The sequence below is a fragment of the Typopeltis vanoorti genome, chromosome 8, assembly GCF_054136105.1.
Source record: "Typopeltis vanoorti isolate ZY-2024b chromosome 8, IOZ_Tvanoo_1.0, whole genome shotgun sequence".
In the NCBI taxonomy this organism is placed as follows: domain Eukaryota; kingdom Metazoa; phylum Arthropoda; class Arachnida; order Uropygi; family Thelyphonidae; genus Typopeltis; species Typopeltis vanoorti.
The window spans coordinates 65,160,947-65,180,973 of NC_143556.1; the positions used below are offsets into that span (position 1 = coordinate 65,160,947).

Here is a 20,027-nt window from a genome sequence, read left to right on the forward strand (position 1 = left end):
AAAATCATGTATTCCAGGCAAAGTAAACCCACAAGTAGAATTAAAATAGTTCTTAATGACATAGGAAAATATTTTAGAACCTTTCCTATTCTGAAAAATTTCTAAGAAAAACAATCATTTGCTTTATAGAAGCATTACTCACTCAAGGCATTTTCATTATAGAAAAAGCTTTTGAGAAATATCATAATCCACATAAAATTAAGAATACTGCCAATCGAAAAACAACCTTCTCTTCTACAAACCAAAGTAATACCATCACAATCTCTGAGAAAATTAAAATACTAAATAAATATGTTTAAAAAAAAAAAAAAAAAGCTTCACACCAAAACTATCCTCAAGGCAGACTTGTAGATCACATCTCAGATCTTCTTCACAAGGTCAAAAGCAAAATATTCCTTTTAAAACAAACGTCTCATACAGGAATGAGTAAGTATACATTTAAGATCCTAAAATCTTTTATGAATATATCACTTTACTTTAAATGCAGGACATATATAAAAATATTAATGTCACATCAGCACATGTAGCCTTAATATATCACTATTTAATGAAAGGAAGATATTAGCCAGCATGTTTATTTGCCTTTCATTAATACATTTTTTGGTTACACTACCAGATGTTACATTTCAAATGCCCTGGTTTTACTTAATGACAGGTGTGAGAACCTACTAAACTTGTAGAACTGTTTGTCAAATATGTAAAAGTAAATATACAGCAATTTGAAGCTCCTAGTTTGTTTTTTTTTCCCCTGTAAGGGCTGCATCTGGCAAAAGCTGCAGCTGACTGTTAGTTCAGAGCTTCCACTATAGTTTTATGACTTTCTAAAAGTAAAAATCGTGAATGTATTCACAGAAAGTCTTAGAATCTCAAATATAATATAATACAATTATTTTGGTACTGTACCAGACATCAGTTGATACAGTAAACCATTTGAGGATTGGTTATCTAAGGACTTTTGTTTATTTCAGTCAGATATTTGGTTATAAAAGTCAGATAATTGAATGAGGTCTTTTGCATTCAGTCAGTGATACTTTTTTCTTTGCTCTGACATAACTGCTTCTTAATTTTCAATAAGCAATGCTCCAAGTATCATAGGTTCCTAGCTACTACTGAAGAAAATTACTGAGTATGAAATAATGAAGTCTAACAGTGAGACCAAAGATGCATCAATAGATGGCAAATATTAGATCCATCAATGCTTGAATCTTAAGTAAAGTGATACTGAAGCTTCATCTGTCACAACTGTATATAAGAATCTAACATTGTTATTCAATAAGAATATCAGTTTTTGAACACAGAATTTACATAAAGTGGTGTTTTGACATTAAACTGAAAGAGAAGTATTACGGAAAAAAAAAAGTACTTGATGCAAAAATAAGGAAAAAATACAAAGAGTGAATTAATTAGAGATCAAATAAACAAGAGACTAAAGATAATTAAAACTGGAAGCAAGAAATTAGGAATGAAACCATGTGGTGGACTACAGTATTCTATAAATTCAAAAGAGATGGTTGTTTAGGTTACATCACAGAAACTGCTGAGATGAATATATTTATATATATAAATCTCTGTATTCACTAGTTAATTTTTGCATGTTAAAGCAAAATGGAAGAGAAAAGATTCTAAAGTCCACAGGATGATATTTTTCAGTAAATGAATTTCATTATCAAGTATGAGACCATTGACCTGCTTATCAGATGCCTGAAACATTGAAAAAGTTCAATGTTTTGTTTCTGGAGTAAGATTTTTCTGGATTATGCCTGTCAGCCTGGTTGCCCAAGTGAACTTCATCACCCAGTATGAGACCAATGCTTCACTTAATAGAGGCCTGAAGTGGCTTGCAAAAGTACCATGTTTGGTAGCTAAAGTAGGGCTTCCAGGCTATAAAAACAGGAAAAATTGAAATATATATTTTATGAAAATAATAAAATTAGAAAAAGCCTTATCCCATCCACCGTACTGTAGGCGTACACCCTTTCATGGATGGCAGTAGTTTTGTAAAAATATTAAAAAAATTTTTTTTTTAAAAAATCCTTAAGCCTGCCATGGTGCTAATATACTATAGGTTTCCAACCTTTTGTGGGTGAAAGTCACAAAAAAAAATTAACTATTCAAACTATACCGATTAATTAATTTTTTTTTCATTTGCATAAATTTATACAGCATGCAGTTTTTTTTTACTGCATGTTATAAAAAAGGTTGCAAACCTATAGTATATTGGTATGAATAATAAAGTACATTGGTATTAGTAATACAGGTGGGCTAAAGGTTAGATAATCTAGAAATGCTGCTCTAGAAATCAAACAAGGAACTTTTTTTCATGCCACTTCAGTCCACTGAAATTCACTTACCACCTAAAAACATTTACAAACAGCCATGCCCATGGTGGGATTCAAACCTACAGCTTGTTGGTTGGAGAGTGGATATGCTATATGCCCTGCCAACCAGACTCACATATGAGTCTGGTTGTCAGAGCATATAGCATATCCACTCCAACTGGCAAGTCTGTAGTAATATCAAACACACTAGTGGCTCTGATCAATGATAAATACCGTATATGTCGGCTGTATAAGATGACCCCCAATTTCTTCTTTCTTGTATTAATGCAATGTTAAGTATTGTTATTATATCCGTTAAGTATTATATCGTTAAGTATTATTTTTATATCTATGCATATCCGTTATTTTTTTTGCATAGCATAGATTTAGTATTTATGCGACATACCTTAATCAAAAGTGATTAGCCCCAATTTTAATTAATTATTAATTTTTCATTTTTTTAAATTTTAGGATTATTAAAATTGTTATTTAAAATCATGGAACCAGCAACAATATGAAGCTCGATTTAAAATAGGGATAATTGAAATGGCATATTAAATGAACTGTGCTGCTGCAAGAAAGTTTGACATAACTGAGAAGATGGTAAGAGAATGGAGGAAGAAAGAAGATATTTTAAAAAAATTGCCAAAGAAAAAAATGTGCGAGAAATGGGGTCACTCGATGTCGGCAACTGGAAAATCACGTTGCAGAATGGGTATTCGAACAAAGGCAGAATGGTTATCTTGTTACAAGAAATATGATTAGAGCATATGCACTAAAATGGTCAAGATTGAATCTGGATAAAGTATAGAATTTCAGGCTACTTCAGGATGGTGTAATCATTTTATGAACAGACAAAATCTGGTAATAAGACAAAAAACGAAAATTGCTCAAAAACTACCAGCAGATCTTGACCACAAACTTACCAGTTTCCATAAATTTATTATTCAGTTGAGAAAAGAACATAAATTTCTAGGTATACATTTTTGGTCGTTTTTATAGATAGAAATACACTTTTATTAATACAGACCAGTATTTTACAAATAAACATTTATTAAAACCTACCAGTTTCGCCAGCAAACTGTCTGGCTTTTTCAAGGTATTACGGAGATATGAAAGTAAATGCAAATTAAAAGGAACATAAAAAACGTTGTAAACCAAACTAGTATCTATGGTTACACGTTTCGCATGACAAAGATGGCTTATTGTTCTTATTCATTATCACGCATGCGTGTTTGTTGTAGACTTGTAATGTGATTACTCGCTAGCTGTAGTTCAGATTGATTGAGAGAGAGGATCAAGTTTTTCCACGAACTGTTGAGAATTATACCCTGATTTCTGTTGAGGTTTCCGCCGGTTATTAGTACTATTGTGGCTTCCTTAAATACACGATGCCTGTAGTTGTCATCGAGATATGGCATGGAGCTGTTTTGCCAATCTATCGTGTGGTTAGACGTGCAGAAATGATGTGCTAAGCCAGAAGAAATGCTTCTGTTGTGGTTTACATCACCAACATGTTCTTTTTGTCTAATTTCTAAACTTCGTGAAGTTTGTCCAATGTAGGCAAGACCACAGGAGCAGGGAATGTAATATACTCCTGGATATTTGTAGAACGGAACTTTATCTTTTGGAGATCCTAAAACTTGTCTGATGTTGGTGGTTGGTTTGAAGACCACTCTGATGTTGTTGGCTCTTAGTATTCTTGCTATTTGATAAGAAATTGACTTGATGAAAGGTATCACTGCAGTAGAAACGTGCTGACGGTGGGATTCTTCTTGTCTGGGGTTGTCATTGTATAGATATTTTTTGATGATGTTTTGAGGGTATCCATTTTGTGATAATGTGTTGGCTATTAGTGAGAGTTCATTCTGTGTATCCTCCTCTTCTGATATAAACTTTTTGGCTCTATGTTTCAACATGTGGATAATACTCAGTTTGTGTGACTTGTGATGGTTTGAAGTATAGTGAAGATATCTTCCAGTATCTGTGGGCTTTCTGTAAATGGATAATTTGACACTGTTAGGTTGTTTTTTTATCAAAATATCTAAAAAATGCAGTTGGTTGTTGTTTTCTACTTCCAGAGTGAATTTTATCTTGCTATGTATTGAGTTGATTTTATCCACAAACGATTTAAGGTTGTCTAAGCTGTCTTGCCATAGGATGAATATATCATCCACATATCTCCACCATGTAGATGGTTTCGGAGAGATTGCAGAGAGAATTTCTTTTTCAAGTTTTTCCATGAAAAGGTCTGCACAAGATGGTGATAGTGGGCTTCCCATTGCTAGGCCTTCTAATTGTTGGTATATGGTGTTGTTAACTTTGAAGAAATTAGATTGAAGGCAGTGTCTAAACATCTGTGTGATGTCTAGAGGAAAGAGGTCTTGGATGATGTTTATTACCTCTTCTACTGGAACATTGGTGAAAAGGGATACAAGAAATGTATAATTTCACAAGAAATGAATCTGATATTCTAAAAAAAGGTTTTAATTTCGCGATTACACCCAAAAACATTCCTAAAATGGATTTTATGTGTGGAATTGAAAAAGGCCTATATCCACTACCAAAAAACGTTGCAGACACTATTAGATTCAAAAGTACAATAATCCTAGCCAAAGCAAAACAACCTGTTCTCAACATGTCTCCTTATGAAAGAAAGGCAATTCTCAACTTGAAGAAAAATAAAGATATCATTATTACAAAAGCTGATAAAGGAAATTCTACAGTTATCCTCAACTCTAAAGATTATTATGATAAGTTAAACGTATTACTATCAGACACCTCAACTTATAAAATCCTAGACAGAGACCCCACAATTAAAAATCATAATGAAACAAACCAACTAATCTGAAATTGTAACAATTGGCCAGAAGAAGTGAAGAGAACATTAAAATCCTCACATCCTATCACCCCAAGACTATATGGAACACCTAAAATACATAAACAGGATATACCTCTCCGTCCAATAGTTGATGTATTTTAGGTGTTCTTCAAAGTTAACAACACCATATACCAACAATTAGAAGGCCTAGCAATGGGAAGCCCATTATCACCATCTTGTGCAGACCTTTTCATGGAAAAACTTGAAAAAGAAATTCTCTCTGTAATCTCTCCGAAACCATCTACATGGTGGAGATATGTGGATGATATATTCATCCTATGGCAAGACAGCTTAGACAACCTTAAATCGTTTGTGGATAAAATCAACTCAATACATAGCAAGATAAAATTCACTCTGGAAGTAGAAAACAACAACCAACTGCATTTTTTAGATATTTTGATAAAAAAACAACCTAACAGTGTCAAATTATCCATTTACAGAAAGCCCACAGATACTGGAAGATATCTTCACTATACTTCAAACCATCACAAGTCACACAAACTGAGTATTATCCACATGTTGAAACATAGAGCCAAAAAGTTTATATCAGAAGAGGAGGATACACAGAATGAACTCTCACTAATAGCCAACACATTATCACAAAATGGATACCCTCAAAACATCATCAAAAAATATCTATACAATGACAACCCCAGACAAGAAGAATCCCACCGTCAGCACGTTTCTACTGTAGTGATACCTTTCATCAAGTCAATTTCTTATCAAATAGCAAGAATACTAAGAGCCAACAACATCAGAGTGGTCTTCAAACCAACCACCAACATCAGACAAGTTTTAGGATCTCCAAAAGATAAAGTTCCGTTCTACAAATATCCAGGAGTATATTACATTCCCTGCTCCTGTGGTCTTGCCTACATTGGACAAACTTCACGAAGTTTAGAAATTAGACAAAAAGAACATGTTGGTGATGTAAACCACAACAGAAGCATTTCTTCCGGCTTAGCACATCATTTCTGCACGTCTAACCACACGATAGATTGGCAAAACAGCTCCATGCCATATCTCGATGACGACTACAGGCATCGTGTATTTAAGGAAGCCACAATAGTACTAATAACCGGCGGAAACCTCAACAGAAATCAGGGTATAATTCTCAACAGTTCGTGGAAAAACTTGATCCTCTCTCTCAATCAATCTGAACTACAGCTAGCCAGTAATCACATTACAAGTCTACAACAAACACGCATGCGTGATAATGAATAAGAACAATAAGCCATCTTTGTCATGCGAAACGTGTAACCATAGATACTAGTTTGGTTTTACAACGTTTTTTATGTTCCTTTTAATTTGCATTTACTTTCATATCTCCGTAATACCTTGAAAAAGCCAGACAGTTTGCTGGCGAAACTGGTAGGTTTTAATAAAAGTGTATTTCTAACATAAATTTCTATTGTCAAATATTGGAAATATGGATGAAACTCCTATGAGCTTTGATATGATAAGCAATAAAACAATGGAGTCTAAAGGTAGTAAGAGTGTGCTAGTTCGAAGTATAGGTAATGAAAAAACAAGGTTTACAGTTGTGTTGTCATGTTTAACTGATAGAACCAAGTTAAAACCAATGATCATCTTCAAACGTAAAACTAAACCTAAGGTGGATCTATGCAGCGTGCATAGATCCACCCAGAGCCAGAAAGGCCCAGAACAATATTTTAAAAAAAAAAAAAAAAAAAAAAAAAAAATCCCATTTCAGACAGGTATGGATAATGGCATTAATGATATTTTTTTGTTTGCAGCTTGAATAGGATTTGGTCAGCTCTCAAGTAGGCCACTGAAGATAAAAGGCTGTCCATAATATGAAAATGAAACTATGTTTACTTAATAACAATGCTAAGAGCAATTCTACAGACTATTTTCTTTTTGAACCAATTATGTATTTTATTGTAATCGTGAAAAGAATAAAAATGTCGAATACATATTATTGATCACACACACCACAACAATTTTTCCCATAAGAACAATCTTAAACTTACACTGATCTTTCAGGTAACAAGCTGCCAGAAGTCAGAACTCTTTCAAAGAGAACCCTAGTATTGTTATCCTCTGAAAACAGAAAATTCTTAGTTTTATAACCAATATAATGTGCACAAGTAGTCAAACAATATAACAATGCTATAAGTCAAATACCATTCCAAACTATGTCTTCTGTATTATTATGATATGTAAATCTAGAGATGACCATCTAAAACTTGTCAGATGAAAAAAATAAGTTATATTAGAATTAATATATATAATAATTAGAAAATAAACAGATCTATAATATAGTGATAATTTTTTAACCTCTGAAAGCATCAATGTCAACAAGTATATACTCTATATAAAACTACAGATATTCTAAACACAAATATGCAATTACATTTTACATTAAAAAAAAACTGAGAATAACTGTGTGAGTTAACTTTAGAAAATTCACATTAAAGATACCAAGAAATCTTATACTTGGTTTTAATACTTTTCCCAAGGAAGCAAAATAATGTTTTATCCATGAAATATATTCATTTCTAAGCTACTTGTATGTAGAGGCTAATGACTTCATATCACTTGCCATAGTATGTATCCCATAATACAAAGCGCACACCCTTTCGGACGTTTATGGGAAAAGTCACTACCCAGACTGGTTTCGACCTTCATTGAGGTCTCATCACTGGGAGCCAGACCCAGGAGAGATACCAAAGTTGAAGTAATGCAGAAGTGATATATATCTCATATACAAGTAAACAAAAGATGCTTGACCTTATTAATAAAAATCTCTGAATAAGATGTAGAAAGTTTTTTCCTTGGGTAAAAAATTATGCATTGTATTATACATTACCGAAAGGGTGTGCTTTGCATTATGGGATACATACTTAGGCAAGTGATATGAAGTCATTAGCCTCTACATAGAAGTAGCTTAGACGTGAATATATTTCATGCACAAAACATTATTTTGCTTCCTTGGGAAAAGGATTAAAACAAGTATAAAATTTCTTGGTATCTTTAACCCAAGGTAAAAAACCTTTTAGAAAATTCATTTCTAACTTTCAATTTATGGTAATAAAATCCCATTTTAAATCCTGCATAACATCTTTGTTTTAAGGGACAAGTCATGCAAGACTTTTCCGTGTAGTCTCATTAAGAGTCACTCAGTTAAAAAGTGTAACAGAATAAAACTCGTTGCAATATTAATCACTGAACTTACAAATAACATTTTAAATGAAATGTAAAAATTTCATGGCAGATGAATAAAAACAGAAAAAAAAAATCAATATGTCAATTTAGACCATTTAGTGTCACTGATAATATTTGCTCAAATTTTCCTAACAAATACAGTTAAATTAGTTTAGATGTTTGTTTAACTTAGGTGAACTGCTTTTTGCAAATGAATCTTAACTTTACTCTATAAAAGTGATAAAGTCAGTGTTGAATTTGGACTAAAATTAAGAGAATAATTTTGTTAAGGATTGCTAAAACCATTCAAACTGCAAGGGATTTAAGAAGCAAAAGCATGCTATTATATACAAAGACACAACCACAACATGCTCATTTAAAAAAAAAAAAAGTATCACCTTAATTTTCTCAGAAAAAATTTTGGTAATTTAAAATTCTTTTTTGAGTGAACACTTGATATAAACATCACATATTACTGCAAACTATATAAAATTTATTCTTGCTGAAGAAAATTATTATCATGACGATGTCCTCATTATTAAACAAATTTGTACAGAAAAGTTAAGAGAGTAGTGTTCAATATTTATTAAAAATTAAAATTTAGCTTTAATATTAGATAACACAATATCTATTTCAACATTTCTAGACAACAAAGGATGATGAAAGATAAAAAATTGAAAATACTAATGACATTTTATGGGACATAGAAATTAACATAAGGTGCAGTGCCAAATTTTGTTCAAGAAATCATACAATAAAAAGTTCAGGGCTCTTCCTTCAACTTATTCCAGTTAAACTACATGACAATATAAACAATTATAAAAAAAATTTCAACAAAGTATCTCATAAAGGAAATCTGAAGATGGTATATTCAAAAAAAAAAAGGGGGGGGAATACCCTCTAGAGAATCAGAACAGTCAGTGCACCACTAGGTGATAACAATTTTCAGAAAGCTCTCGGTAATGAAATAATTATATTTATTTTAACTCAAGAATAGGATGCATTCATATGTAAAAAATACCATACTACACATATAACATGTTCATATTTTTCAGAACTTCATAATCTAGTTATTGTGTGGAACAGTCTTTTATTTTTTACAGTGCCTTACAAGTGTCATAAAACACTGTTCAACTGTCCTTCATAAGTGGCCATTAAGATAAGTTTTATCTTGTTAGCTTTTGAATCAAGACTATCAAAGCCCTATTATATGTATATTTAAATACACATTTAAATTTATGTTTCACATGCTGAATACACCTTTTGTTGAGGTTTATGACAAATGCATTCATCAATTTTAAAACTAGTGTATGCATTTGTCACTAGTGCAACCATGCTGTATGCAGAATAAAGACAGAATTTTGCCAAACATGAAAAATTAAAAAATACTAATTTAAATTTATGAACATACTGTCATGAAAATAAATGTGGAATTCTGAAAAAACATATCTTCTTTTAAAAGACTTCAATAGCAATTTTGATGAGTGTACACCATTAACATACTTATGATACATGCTTATGATATAGGATTAAAAGAAATCAAAAGGTATCAGTACCAAAGCATATAGGTAAATAAATAAATTAAATGAAACTTGATCTGATTTGGATACTATTTTCTATGCTACAAGCAAGTAGTATGCAACATAATCCACCCCCCACCTCTAAAAATTGGATATTTTCAGTGTAATTTCATATTCCAAGCATATCAGCTTTATTAAATCAAATGTGAATTATGTGAACCTAGAAAAGATAACACAGTAGGCGTCTTAGATTTTAGAACACTACAATGGAATTGCTAAGATAGTCATATGTAGTATATCTTGTAAGCATTTCTTTTTTTAATGTAAAAATGAAAATCAGCAGGAATTAAGTTGTTGTAATTACAAATTGTACAATTCCATAAATCATTTTAACTCTTTTATTCAAGGAGTAAAAATAATACATTGTAAAATGAACACAATAATGCTTGAGTTAACAGCTATAATTTAGATCTGTATGCCACAAGAACAGAATGAACATGTTTTTGAAACATTTCAAAATACTGTGCAACACGGTGAATATGATTTTTTTTTTAATTCAAAACACAGATAGAAGATAATGACTATAATGACTACAGCAATTCAGTTCTTTACATCATGGTGATAACCAAACTAGATAGCTATTACAATGATAGTCTCTTCTTCACTGTTAAGTTTAGTAGGCTTGAATACATAGAAAGATGCTAAACCTGAAAGCCTATCACTCACAGTGACTCCATGTATGCATAATACAGCATGTAACTGACAGTAGTAACCAGAATGGATGGTAACATCAAACAAGAGGTCGAAGAATTTTCACTGCTTGATTATATGTTCTCAATGTGTGAGGGAGCAATAAAATTTTAAAATATTCACCATTTCTGCAAATTATTTTTCAGATTGAATTAGAAACACCCCATAAAAAAGAGTAAAGTCACTCTTTTTAAAACAATGATTAATCAGTTTTCAATTAAAAACAATAACTTGTGAGACTGTACAACTTTCCATAAAATATTAATGATATAAAAGCTAGAAGGAAAAGCATGTAGGTACTAGGCTGCTGAGGTGAATTTTTAAGACTGCTTTAACATTAATTAAAACTATCTGGATTGTTTCACCTTAAAGAAAGGTACGTTCAAAATGTAGACACAAAATAAAGAATTGTATGAGTGCATTCAATATGTTATAAGAAAGTATATGGGCAGGTATTTTAAACAAAGCATTTATTGTTTAAATGCATGATAGTCAAAATCCAAGGGATTTCATAAAATATCTGTGAAAGTAGAGTTAAATTTTAAATTCCATGAACCAATTTGAAAGATATTAAAAGCAAAGTTTATTTATGTACTTACATATTATTGTTCATGTGAGGTGAAATCATCCAAATATAACAGAAAAACAATTGTGCACATCAGTAAGTAAGTAATATAATAAGCAACAACTTCTGGATGATTCATAAAAAATGTGTACAGGTTTACTAAAGAGTGCATTCCATGACCAATGGCACAAAATTTCTCTTTTTCATCTGCTTATTGTGTTTTATTGTTATTATTAAATTCAGATTGCCAAAGAAGTTCTATATAGGCCCACAGTCATATCTAGAAGGTATTCAATGGACTTAACAACAAAGAAGTATAAAAATTATAATGAAAAATTAAATCAAACTACAAAACAAATAATGATACAAGAACTAAAGCTGTTATAATTTTATTACATAATACATTATGATTCATGTAAAACAAAAACAATATCTTTAAGAAACTAAGAATTTTACCTTAGACATTATTATACATGCCAGTTATTCATATTTATTTAAAGTTCATTTTATAAGATAAAATTGTCATTTTTGTAAAGAAAACAGTTTTTATTTAAAAGATATGCTTAATATGTTAAAATCAATGATAAAACAAAACCAAATAAATTTGCTTCAGAGTACTTGTGAATGATGAGGTTTTTTTTTTTTCAGTGCTAAAGAAAAGATGCTAAACAACACAGTTATTATACATTTAAAAAAAAGAAAATAAGTAAATAAATATATTTTTCTCCCTCTTGTAAAAAAAAAAAAATCTAAAGATTTGATACTTTTTTGTCATTATGGACTCATTAAGAAATAATAAATCTACTTTATTAACAAATCAAGTTTATTACATTAAAATATAAGTTTTATACAGAATATGGTCTCAGCAAGAGAACGATGTCTCAGAATGACTGGAGAAAAACGGAATGCCAAGTATGTGTGTGTGTGTGTGTGTGTGTGTGTGAATAAAAAAAAAAATACATTAAAAAATTTACTCATGCCAAGAACCCATTCCAATTTATATAACTTTTTTTTTGCAATTCTTCTCAGCAATATTTCTGAAGCAAGAAGTGAAAAAATAATTTTATCTTTATTCTGTTGTTTACTGGTGGAGTAACTATATAAAGCAGCAGCTCAAATGAGCACACAACATTTGATTATAAATGTGAATAATTTTCTTAACCTTTTATTACAATTTGATTACAAAGGATTGTACACTTTGTGATTCCACAAATAAATGGGGACAAGCACATAAATGAAGAGTCAAAACTGTGGAATGTATCCAATTATTCTCTGTTGATTGATAAGTGACTGAAATGTCGATTCATTGGCATTTCATCAGTTTATAATCACTTCAATTGATGATATTACCAATTTTGGTTTTCAACACATTATTTTCTGTAAACATAAAGAAAAAATTCTTATAAAAATATATAATAATATAAGTTATTGATAAATGGCTGAATATACAGAGATGTTGATTAACTGTTTATATCTTATTAAGCATTAATAATTACATTTAGAGAACTTGATATCAAATGTAGTTGTGAAAGAAACAACAAAAAAAGACCAACTGTAATAAGAATCAGTTAAAACAGAAATACAGATATTTGTTTTCAGTTGCTATATCTCATGTGGGTAAATTACTTGAAATCAGCAGCTGGTACTTGAAGGGATGAAGGGACATATTTTACTTTGAACAGCTTATGCAATATTTTTTAAGTATTTTACCAAGCTCATATGAATAGCATATGCAGGGCAGAGGTAATTCCAAAGGACACGGACCATCCATTTCCCTCCCCCATCATTATTAAGTGTACATTTCTCTGTGAAAAGATCAGACTAAGATTTATGCAATTTTAGTATTTCATTGTTGTTCTAATTGGTAGCACACTTGGGATGAAGTAAAAAGAGTAATTTAAAGTAAGTTAGACATCCCTTTAGAAAAATTAGATCCCACTGAAACCTTCCTGAGCTTAGGGAACTGAGCTCAGAATAATATTCAGTAATATTATTCTGAATAATAATAATGAAAGTCAATCACCGTTTTGTCTTTCCTCATGAGTTTTACCATCCGTACTATTCGGTATGGATAGTAAAAGTGAAGAGATTGATAATGGGGGGGGGTCATTTTTAAATAATGCTAAGGTGTCAGAAAGGGGAACATTGTTGAAAAAGAAGTCATCGTGTCAAAACTAACCTTGATATCAGTACTGCTTAAAATTAAATTCTGAATTAAAGATTTGTAGTGAGTAGAATTATATATATATATATATATATAAAAAATATGAAGTACAATGGTGCCTCATAGTTCGTATTTAATTCGTTCCAGAAACCCGTTTCTGGAACGAATTTCGCTTTCGATTATTTCTATAAGAAATAATGGAAAGCAAAATAATCCGTTCCCATATCGAAAAAATTTCAATAATTTTTATTTTATTTTATCTATTTTAGGTTTTTTATTGTTAATAACTCAGAAAAATTAAACAATAATATATTTATTTTATTAATTTTAATTATTACAACATAAAAATAACAGCAAAGAATATTTTTTTAATATAAAAATCACAAAGACGAAAATAATGCTCCCGTTGTTAAGAGTTCTTTGTGCTTCTTAACTGGAGTTGAGAATGCTGATTCACGTTCTCTTTTTTCTGCAGAGAAGAATCTATCTAATGTTGTTTGGTGCTGACAATTTTCTTTGATATTTTTAAAATAACCCATCACATTGTCATCGAATAAGTTGATATTCCTGGTCACTACTGTCTTATTAGGGTGCCATTTTTCCACGATAACTTGTGTTCTAACCCAAACAGAGAACAATTCTTGAAGGTTGGCAATGGATATGCATCCTTTGGTGTCCATCTCTTTCATAAAAATTTATTTTTCCACTTCTTTTTGTTGTTGATCGTGAAGATGTTGAAGTTCTTCTGTGCTGAGTTGAGTTTTATGATCATCTATTAACTCCTCTAGATCCTCATCACCCACCTCTAATCCCATAGCTTTACCCAAAGACACAATTTCATTTACAACAGACTCTTCTTCACTGACTGAAATACAATCTGGCCAGAGTTTTTTTTCAAGCAGAAATCATTATTTTAATAGAAACTTCTTTTCGTGCCTTATCGACGATCCTCAAGCAATGAAGAATCTTGTAATGCTCTTTCCAAAATTCTTTAAGAGTCAGTTCTGTGGCACTGGTTATCTCAAAGCACTTTTGAAACAGAAACATAGTCTTAATATACAGTTTTTTGAAGTTGGAAATCACTTGCTGGTCCATGGGTTGTATGATGGAAGTGGTATTGGGCAGCAAAAACTTTACCTTGATGAAACTGAATTCACCAACTAAATCCTCCTCTAAATTTGGGAGATGAGTAGGAGCATTGTCCATCACAAGAAGAGCTTTTAATGGTAGATTTTTTTCAGTAAGATAAGCTTTTACAGTGGGAGCAAATTCTTGATAAATCCACTCAGTGAAAAACTCTCTGGTAATCCACGCTTTTGTGTTGGCCCTCCACATAACACTGAATTTGCTCTTTATGACATTGCTCTTTTTAAAAATGTGTGGATTTTCAGAATGGTAAATGGGCAAAGGCTTTATCTACAGTCTCCACTAGCATTACCACAAAGCAGCAAAGTAATTCTATCTTTCATAGGTTTATATCCCGGTGCCGTCTTTCCTTCTTTAGTGATATAGGTCCTTTTGGGAATTTTTTTCCAAAAAAGACCTGTTTCATCGCAAACAGGTCTTTTTTGAGATATAAATCCCTCACTATTCATGTACTCCTTAAAGGTTTTTACAAATTTGGCTGCTTCTTCTACATCGGCACTCACGGCCTCTCCGTGCATGACAACACTGTGGATCCGAGTTTGTTTTTTGAATTTATCGAACCAGCCTCTACTTCTTTTAAACTCCCCATTTTCAGTACTGGTCTCAGGTGTGCGTTTCTTAAGTTCACTATGCAGATGTCTGGCTTTCTCACAAATAATTCTCTCAGTAAATAACATCACCACATAATCGCTTCTCGTTTATCCACAATAAAAGGAGTTTTTCCATCTCCTGGAGGTCAATGTTGTCACACCTTTAGCCACATTTGCTGCTTTTATTGCTTCCTTATTCTTAAGAATGCTACTTATCATTGACTGACATTTTAAACATCTTCGCCAGATCCATCAAACGTGTGCAGCTTTTGTGTTTCATGATAAAATCTTTTTTCATCTCAATTGTCGATACTACAACTTTTCTTTTAGGTTTTGTTCTTTCTACATTCTTGGAAGGCATGGGCAATAAAAAAAAATGCCAAAAAAACAGTTAAAAATTCTCTACGAAAACATATCGTGCAATGACTAGGCTGTGTAAAGTAAGAGACAACGCACACGGACTGAGACAGACACACACACACACACACACACTGTGCAGGCACAGGGAAGAGAGTGAGGGAAATTAGTGGGGGGAGAAGCATGCCCAATGGCATGCCGAAACCGTCTAATGTTATACGACTCTGAGTTCCTGGACTATAGTTCGAGCTTAGAAACGCCGTTTGAAATGAGAATCAAATTTCTTGAGTTCTCAAGCATTTGAACTCTGGAACGTTCGAAGTACGAGGCACCACTGTATGGGCATTTGGGGGAGGGGGAAATTTAGCTAATTGTTTGGCTAATTCAGGGTGTTATCTTATGGCCCTTGAATTAACTAAAAACTCAAACCTTTTAATCCCTTTTTCCAATATACAGAGCACTGGCTAAACTTTATTCACTAATATCCCTTTTCTGACACCTTAGCATTACTTAAAAATGTTCCCTCCCCATTATTAATCTTTTCAATTTTGCACCCATACCAACCACTTCACTTGGAAGGATACCATATATAAACAGGTAGAGGATACAGCAATAGGTTCTCCTCCTCTAGCCAACTTTCACATAGAACATTTTGAAAAACATGCTCTTGATATCTGCTGTTCTCAAACCTTCTATCTGGTTCAGATACATTCATAATACCTGCTCCATTTAGTCACACAGCAAACACACACATTGCCCATTTTTTCCCTCCACCTCAATAACCGACACTCCCGAATCCAGTACACCAGAAAAATAAAACAATAGTCTCTCTTTAATAGGCCATTCAGTCACACTTCTTCATAAAGGTATGCTCTTTCTAAGTTTAGAGAAAACCTATTCAAATGGGGAGATACATTCAAAAACCATCATGTTGCAACCAAGCTTCCTAGTAATGCAATTAATAGGAAGCTGTATGTTCTGTATATCTGGACTAAAGAAATAACATACTATTATGGCATACTGTACAGAATGTAACATCTGTACAGATGTTACATCAAGGTACTTTCCTATATCTACGAGAACTTTAACAAAGAAATATTCTCTGCTCTGCACCACTTTCAAACTCCATATGAAGCTGGCTGCTCTCATCTGTTTTCCTAAAGACCAACTCCTTCCCTATTAGTTCCAAGTGAGCACAAGGTTCCCGGTTCTTGAACAAGGAACCTTGATACAATTCAAATGAATGATCTGCCATCATCTTGAACATAAGAAATATATTCAACACCACAATTATATATTAATGACATAAGGAAAGATTTTAGAGGGGATATTCAGTTGTTTACTGATGATGCAAAACTGGGGACAGCAATAGTTGATAAAGGTGATATAACTATTTATGACATATATTCCAGGTGTGCTACTGCGTATGGCGAACATCCATGGAAATAGCAAGATCACTGATATTATATTTTTACATTTATTGCCGTTAAAGACTGCCCTAGTTGTTTCCTAGCTTTGCTTGATTTCTAAAATTAAACACACTATAGTATTCTGATTTCTGTTTTATGAAGAGGACAATTTTCAACATGTAAATCGCATCATATTCATGTTAATAGCCCAGTGTGCAATCACAAATATGGACACCTTTGAACAGACATATACATGTCAAATTTTTAGTGTTTCAGTGGTTTTAAACCACCCTGAAGGTGAGCCAGGAGGTGTGCACTGAGACAATAGCACCCAGAAATCAGTGGCTGTGATTAATTATTGTGTCAACTAATCCTATTGAACATTGTCGTTTGTCATGAGTTGCTGTTTTGTTTTCTGAGTTTCATTTTGTTTTTAGTTTTGCGTGCGTGAAGTGTGAACTGATGTGTTTAGGACATCGATATAGACAAGTTTTTAATATGTAATTTATAACTTTTTAGTCCATATTTACAATGGGAAGCAGTGTCGATGATATACTGGATGTCCCATTTTCTGCCAGAACTTTTGCAGATTGTACAATTATAGTCAAAGGAGGTTGGAGTATAAATAAGTAAGTAAAATGAGTTATTTCAGCCTTTCTTTGGTTCAATCCAGAAAAATAATAATTTCCCAAATAATTACTTTTTCTGATTTCTGTACATTAAAAAATAATAAGACTTATATGACCATAGATTTTTAATTCGTATGTATGTTCTATACAATATTGCCTACCGGTTTCGCTAGTAACTGACTAGCTTTTTCAAGGCTTGCAACAGTACAAAAAATTGATAAATGCAAAAAAGGTTAAAGAATACAAAAAAACGTTAGTACCTATTAGGTAGCTAAGGTAACATGTTCGTGTGACATGTCTGTATGCATTGTGACTTTCTACTCAGTATCATGAACACACGTTACATGCAAATACGTAATATGATTATTATTCACATACTGTAGTTCTGTTGAACTGAGGGAATTAATTAGATTTTTCCAAGTATCGTTCAGTATGGCCCCTTGATTTCTGTTTAGGTTGCTGCCTGTATGTAGCACTACTGCCGCTTCTTTGAATAATCTATGCATGTAATCATCAACTACGTAGTCTCTAGTGTGGTTCTTTGCCAATGATAATCTAATCTCACCATGAAGTGTAAACCCTTTGTACTTCTCACATAAATGGCACATGTGAAGCACAGTTATTGCTCATATGACCTTTATGCTTTCCTTATTTAAAATTACATTTAATATTAAATTAAAATTATATTAATTGATAAATTGAAGTATTCAAAGTTATCCTATAATTAATTGCATTGGACCAATTAAGATGAGTGTTGATGTGCTATGCACTCTTAAAACTTTCATACATAAATAAAAATGCAATCATAGTCAAATTGGCCTGAATTTTTTAGCACAGATTGCATAAGCCACACGACAGCACACCCAACCTAAATGGGCATGCAATGCCACTGGTAGATATCCTGCAGGATGATTTAAATAAACTGGCATTGCAGACAAAAAATAATGATTGTCAATTTCATCATCATCATCATTGGCAGAACAGCCCTGTGTGTGTGCCTTCAGAAACTTCTGCCAGCCTTCCTTATTCAATGCCAAACTCCTCCAATTTTGACTCCTAAAACCTTAATATGCATCACTCCATCTTCCCATCTTAATTTAGGTCTTTCAGTTTTTCTTTTCCCTTCCAGCTTAGCATTAAACATCTTCTTAACTATTCTATTACTATCCATGCATATAATGTGTCCACAGATCAACTTAATCCGTTTATTTTTATGTACTTAATAATGTCTGGCTCATTAAATAATCTGTGTAGTTCATGGTTATATCTTTTCCTCCACACATCATTCTCTTGTAATGCTCCAAAAATATATCTGAGAACTCTTCTTTCAAAGAGACCTAGCAATCTTTCATTTACCATTAATAATATCCAGTTTTCAGAGGCATAAGTTAACAATGATTGTCAATTTAATGTTGCAAAATGTAAGGTTATACACTTCAGGGTGAAAAGGCTGCATATCGCACATCAATATTGATGGTACTGGATTGCAAGAAATTGATGAGGTTAGGGACTTGGGGATAATGGTGAACAGAGAGCTGAAGTTCAGAGGACATTTTGCAAAAGTTGGCAAAATAGCTCAAAGGATTACTTGGATGTTGAAAAAAAATGCTAACAAGTAAAGATAGGGAAGTTATTATCCCTCTTTATAAGGCTATGATTTGACCACATCTTGACTACTGCACATAGATTCGGTCACCTGGGTTTCTTGGGGACCAGGAGAAGGTAGATAGGATTCAGAGACAAGTGACCAAGATAGTGACAAGTCTGTGGGTTATAAAGTTTAGTTGAAGGCAGAAAAGAGGGGACATAATAGAAACGTTTAAGATATTAAAAGGGTTTTTATAAATTTGATGGAAGTTAAATTTTTCAATATATATACCATGCTTCACCACTTTATAGTAAATACAAACATGATTTTTTTTTTGACTTAGCAGATTTACAAACTGACACAACCTCAAAAAATATGGCTGTGTGAAACTTCCCATCCAACATCCCCATACAGGATACACTTCTGAGGACTAATCTTCTAGTCTAACATCTTCTATTTATTTATTTGCATGGTTGTGTGTGGGTGTTATGTTCCATCGAGTAGTTTTCGACTCCTGGTGATTCTATGAACATACACTCTCCATTCAGATCTGTCCCTGGACATATCTTTCAGAATTTCCAAACACATTCATTCCAGTTGCTTCTTTAACTCCATCCACCCATCTAATTTCTGGTCATCCTCTTCTCCTCCTTCCATAAACTTTGGCAAGCATCATCACCTTCTCCAGACTGTCATTTGCTCACATAACATGTCCAAATTAAGACAATTTTTGCTTGATGATCATAGCTTCGAGGGAGCAATCTGGCTTTATTCTGTCTATCACTGAACTTTCACAAAAATACAGTACCACAGGGAATACCATTGCTTTCACCATTCTGATTTTTGTTACGAGGCTAATATCTTTATCTTTAAAAATCTTGCTTAAACTTGTCATTGCTTTCTTTCCAAATAATCTTCTTCTAACTTCTTTAGTACAATAAC

At 32.4% G+C, this 20,027-nt stretch overlaps 1 protein-coding gene across 2 annotated transcripts in view; it reads right to left on the reverse strand.

The window, feature by feature from the left end:
* Nucleotides 1-20,027, reverse strand: part of su(f) (cleavage stimulation factor subunit su(f)) — a 377,057-nt gene that overhangs the window by 67,779 nt on the left and 289,251 nt on the right. For both annotated transcript variants that reach the window (XM_090396725.1, XM_090396726.1), the window contains exon 15: nt 7,194-7,263. In XM_090396725.1, the coding sequence (XP_090252851.1) occupies nt 7,194-7,263 (70 nt within the window). The remainder of the gene's footprint in view (nt 1-7,193; nt 7,264-20,027) is intronic.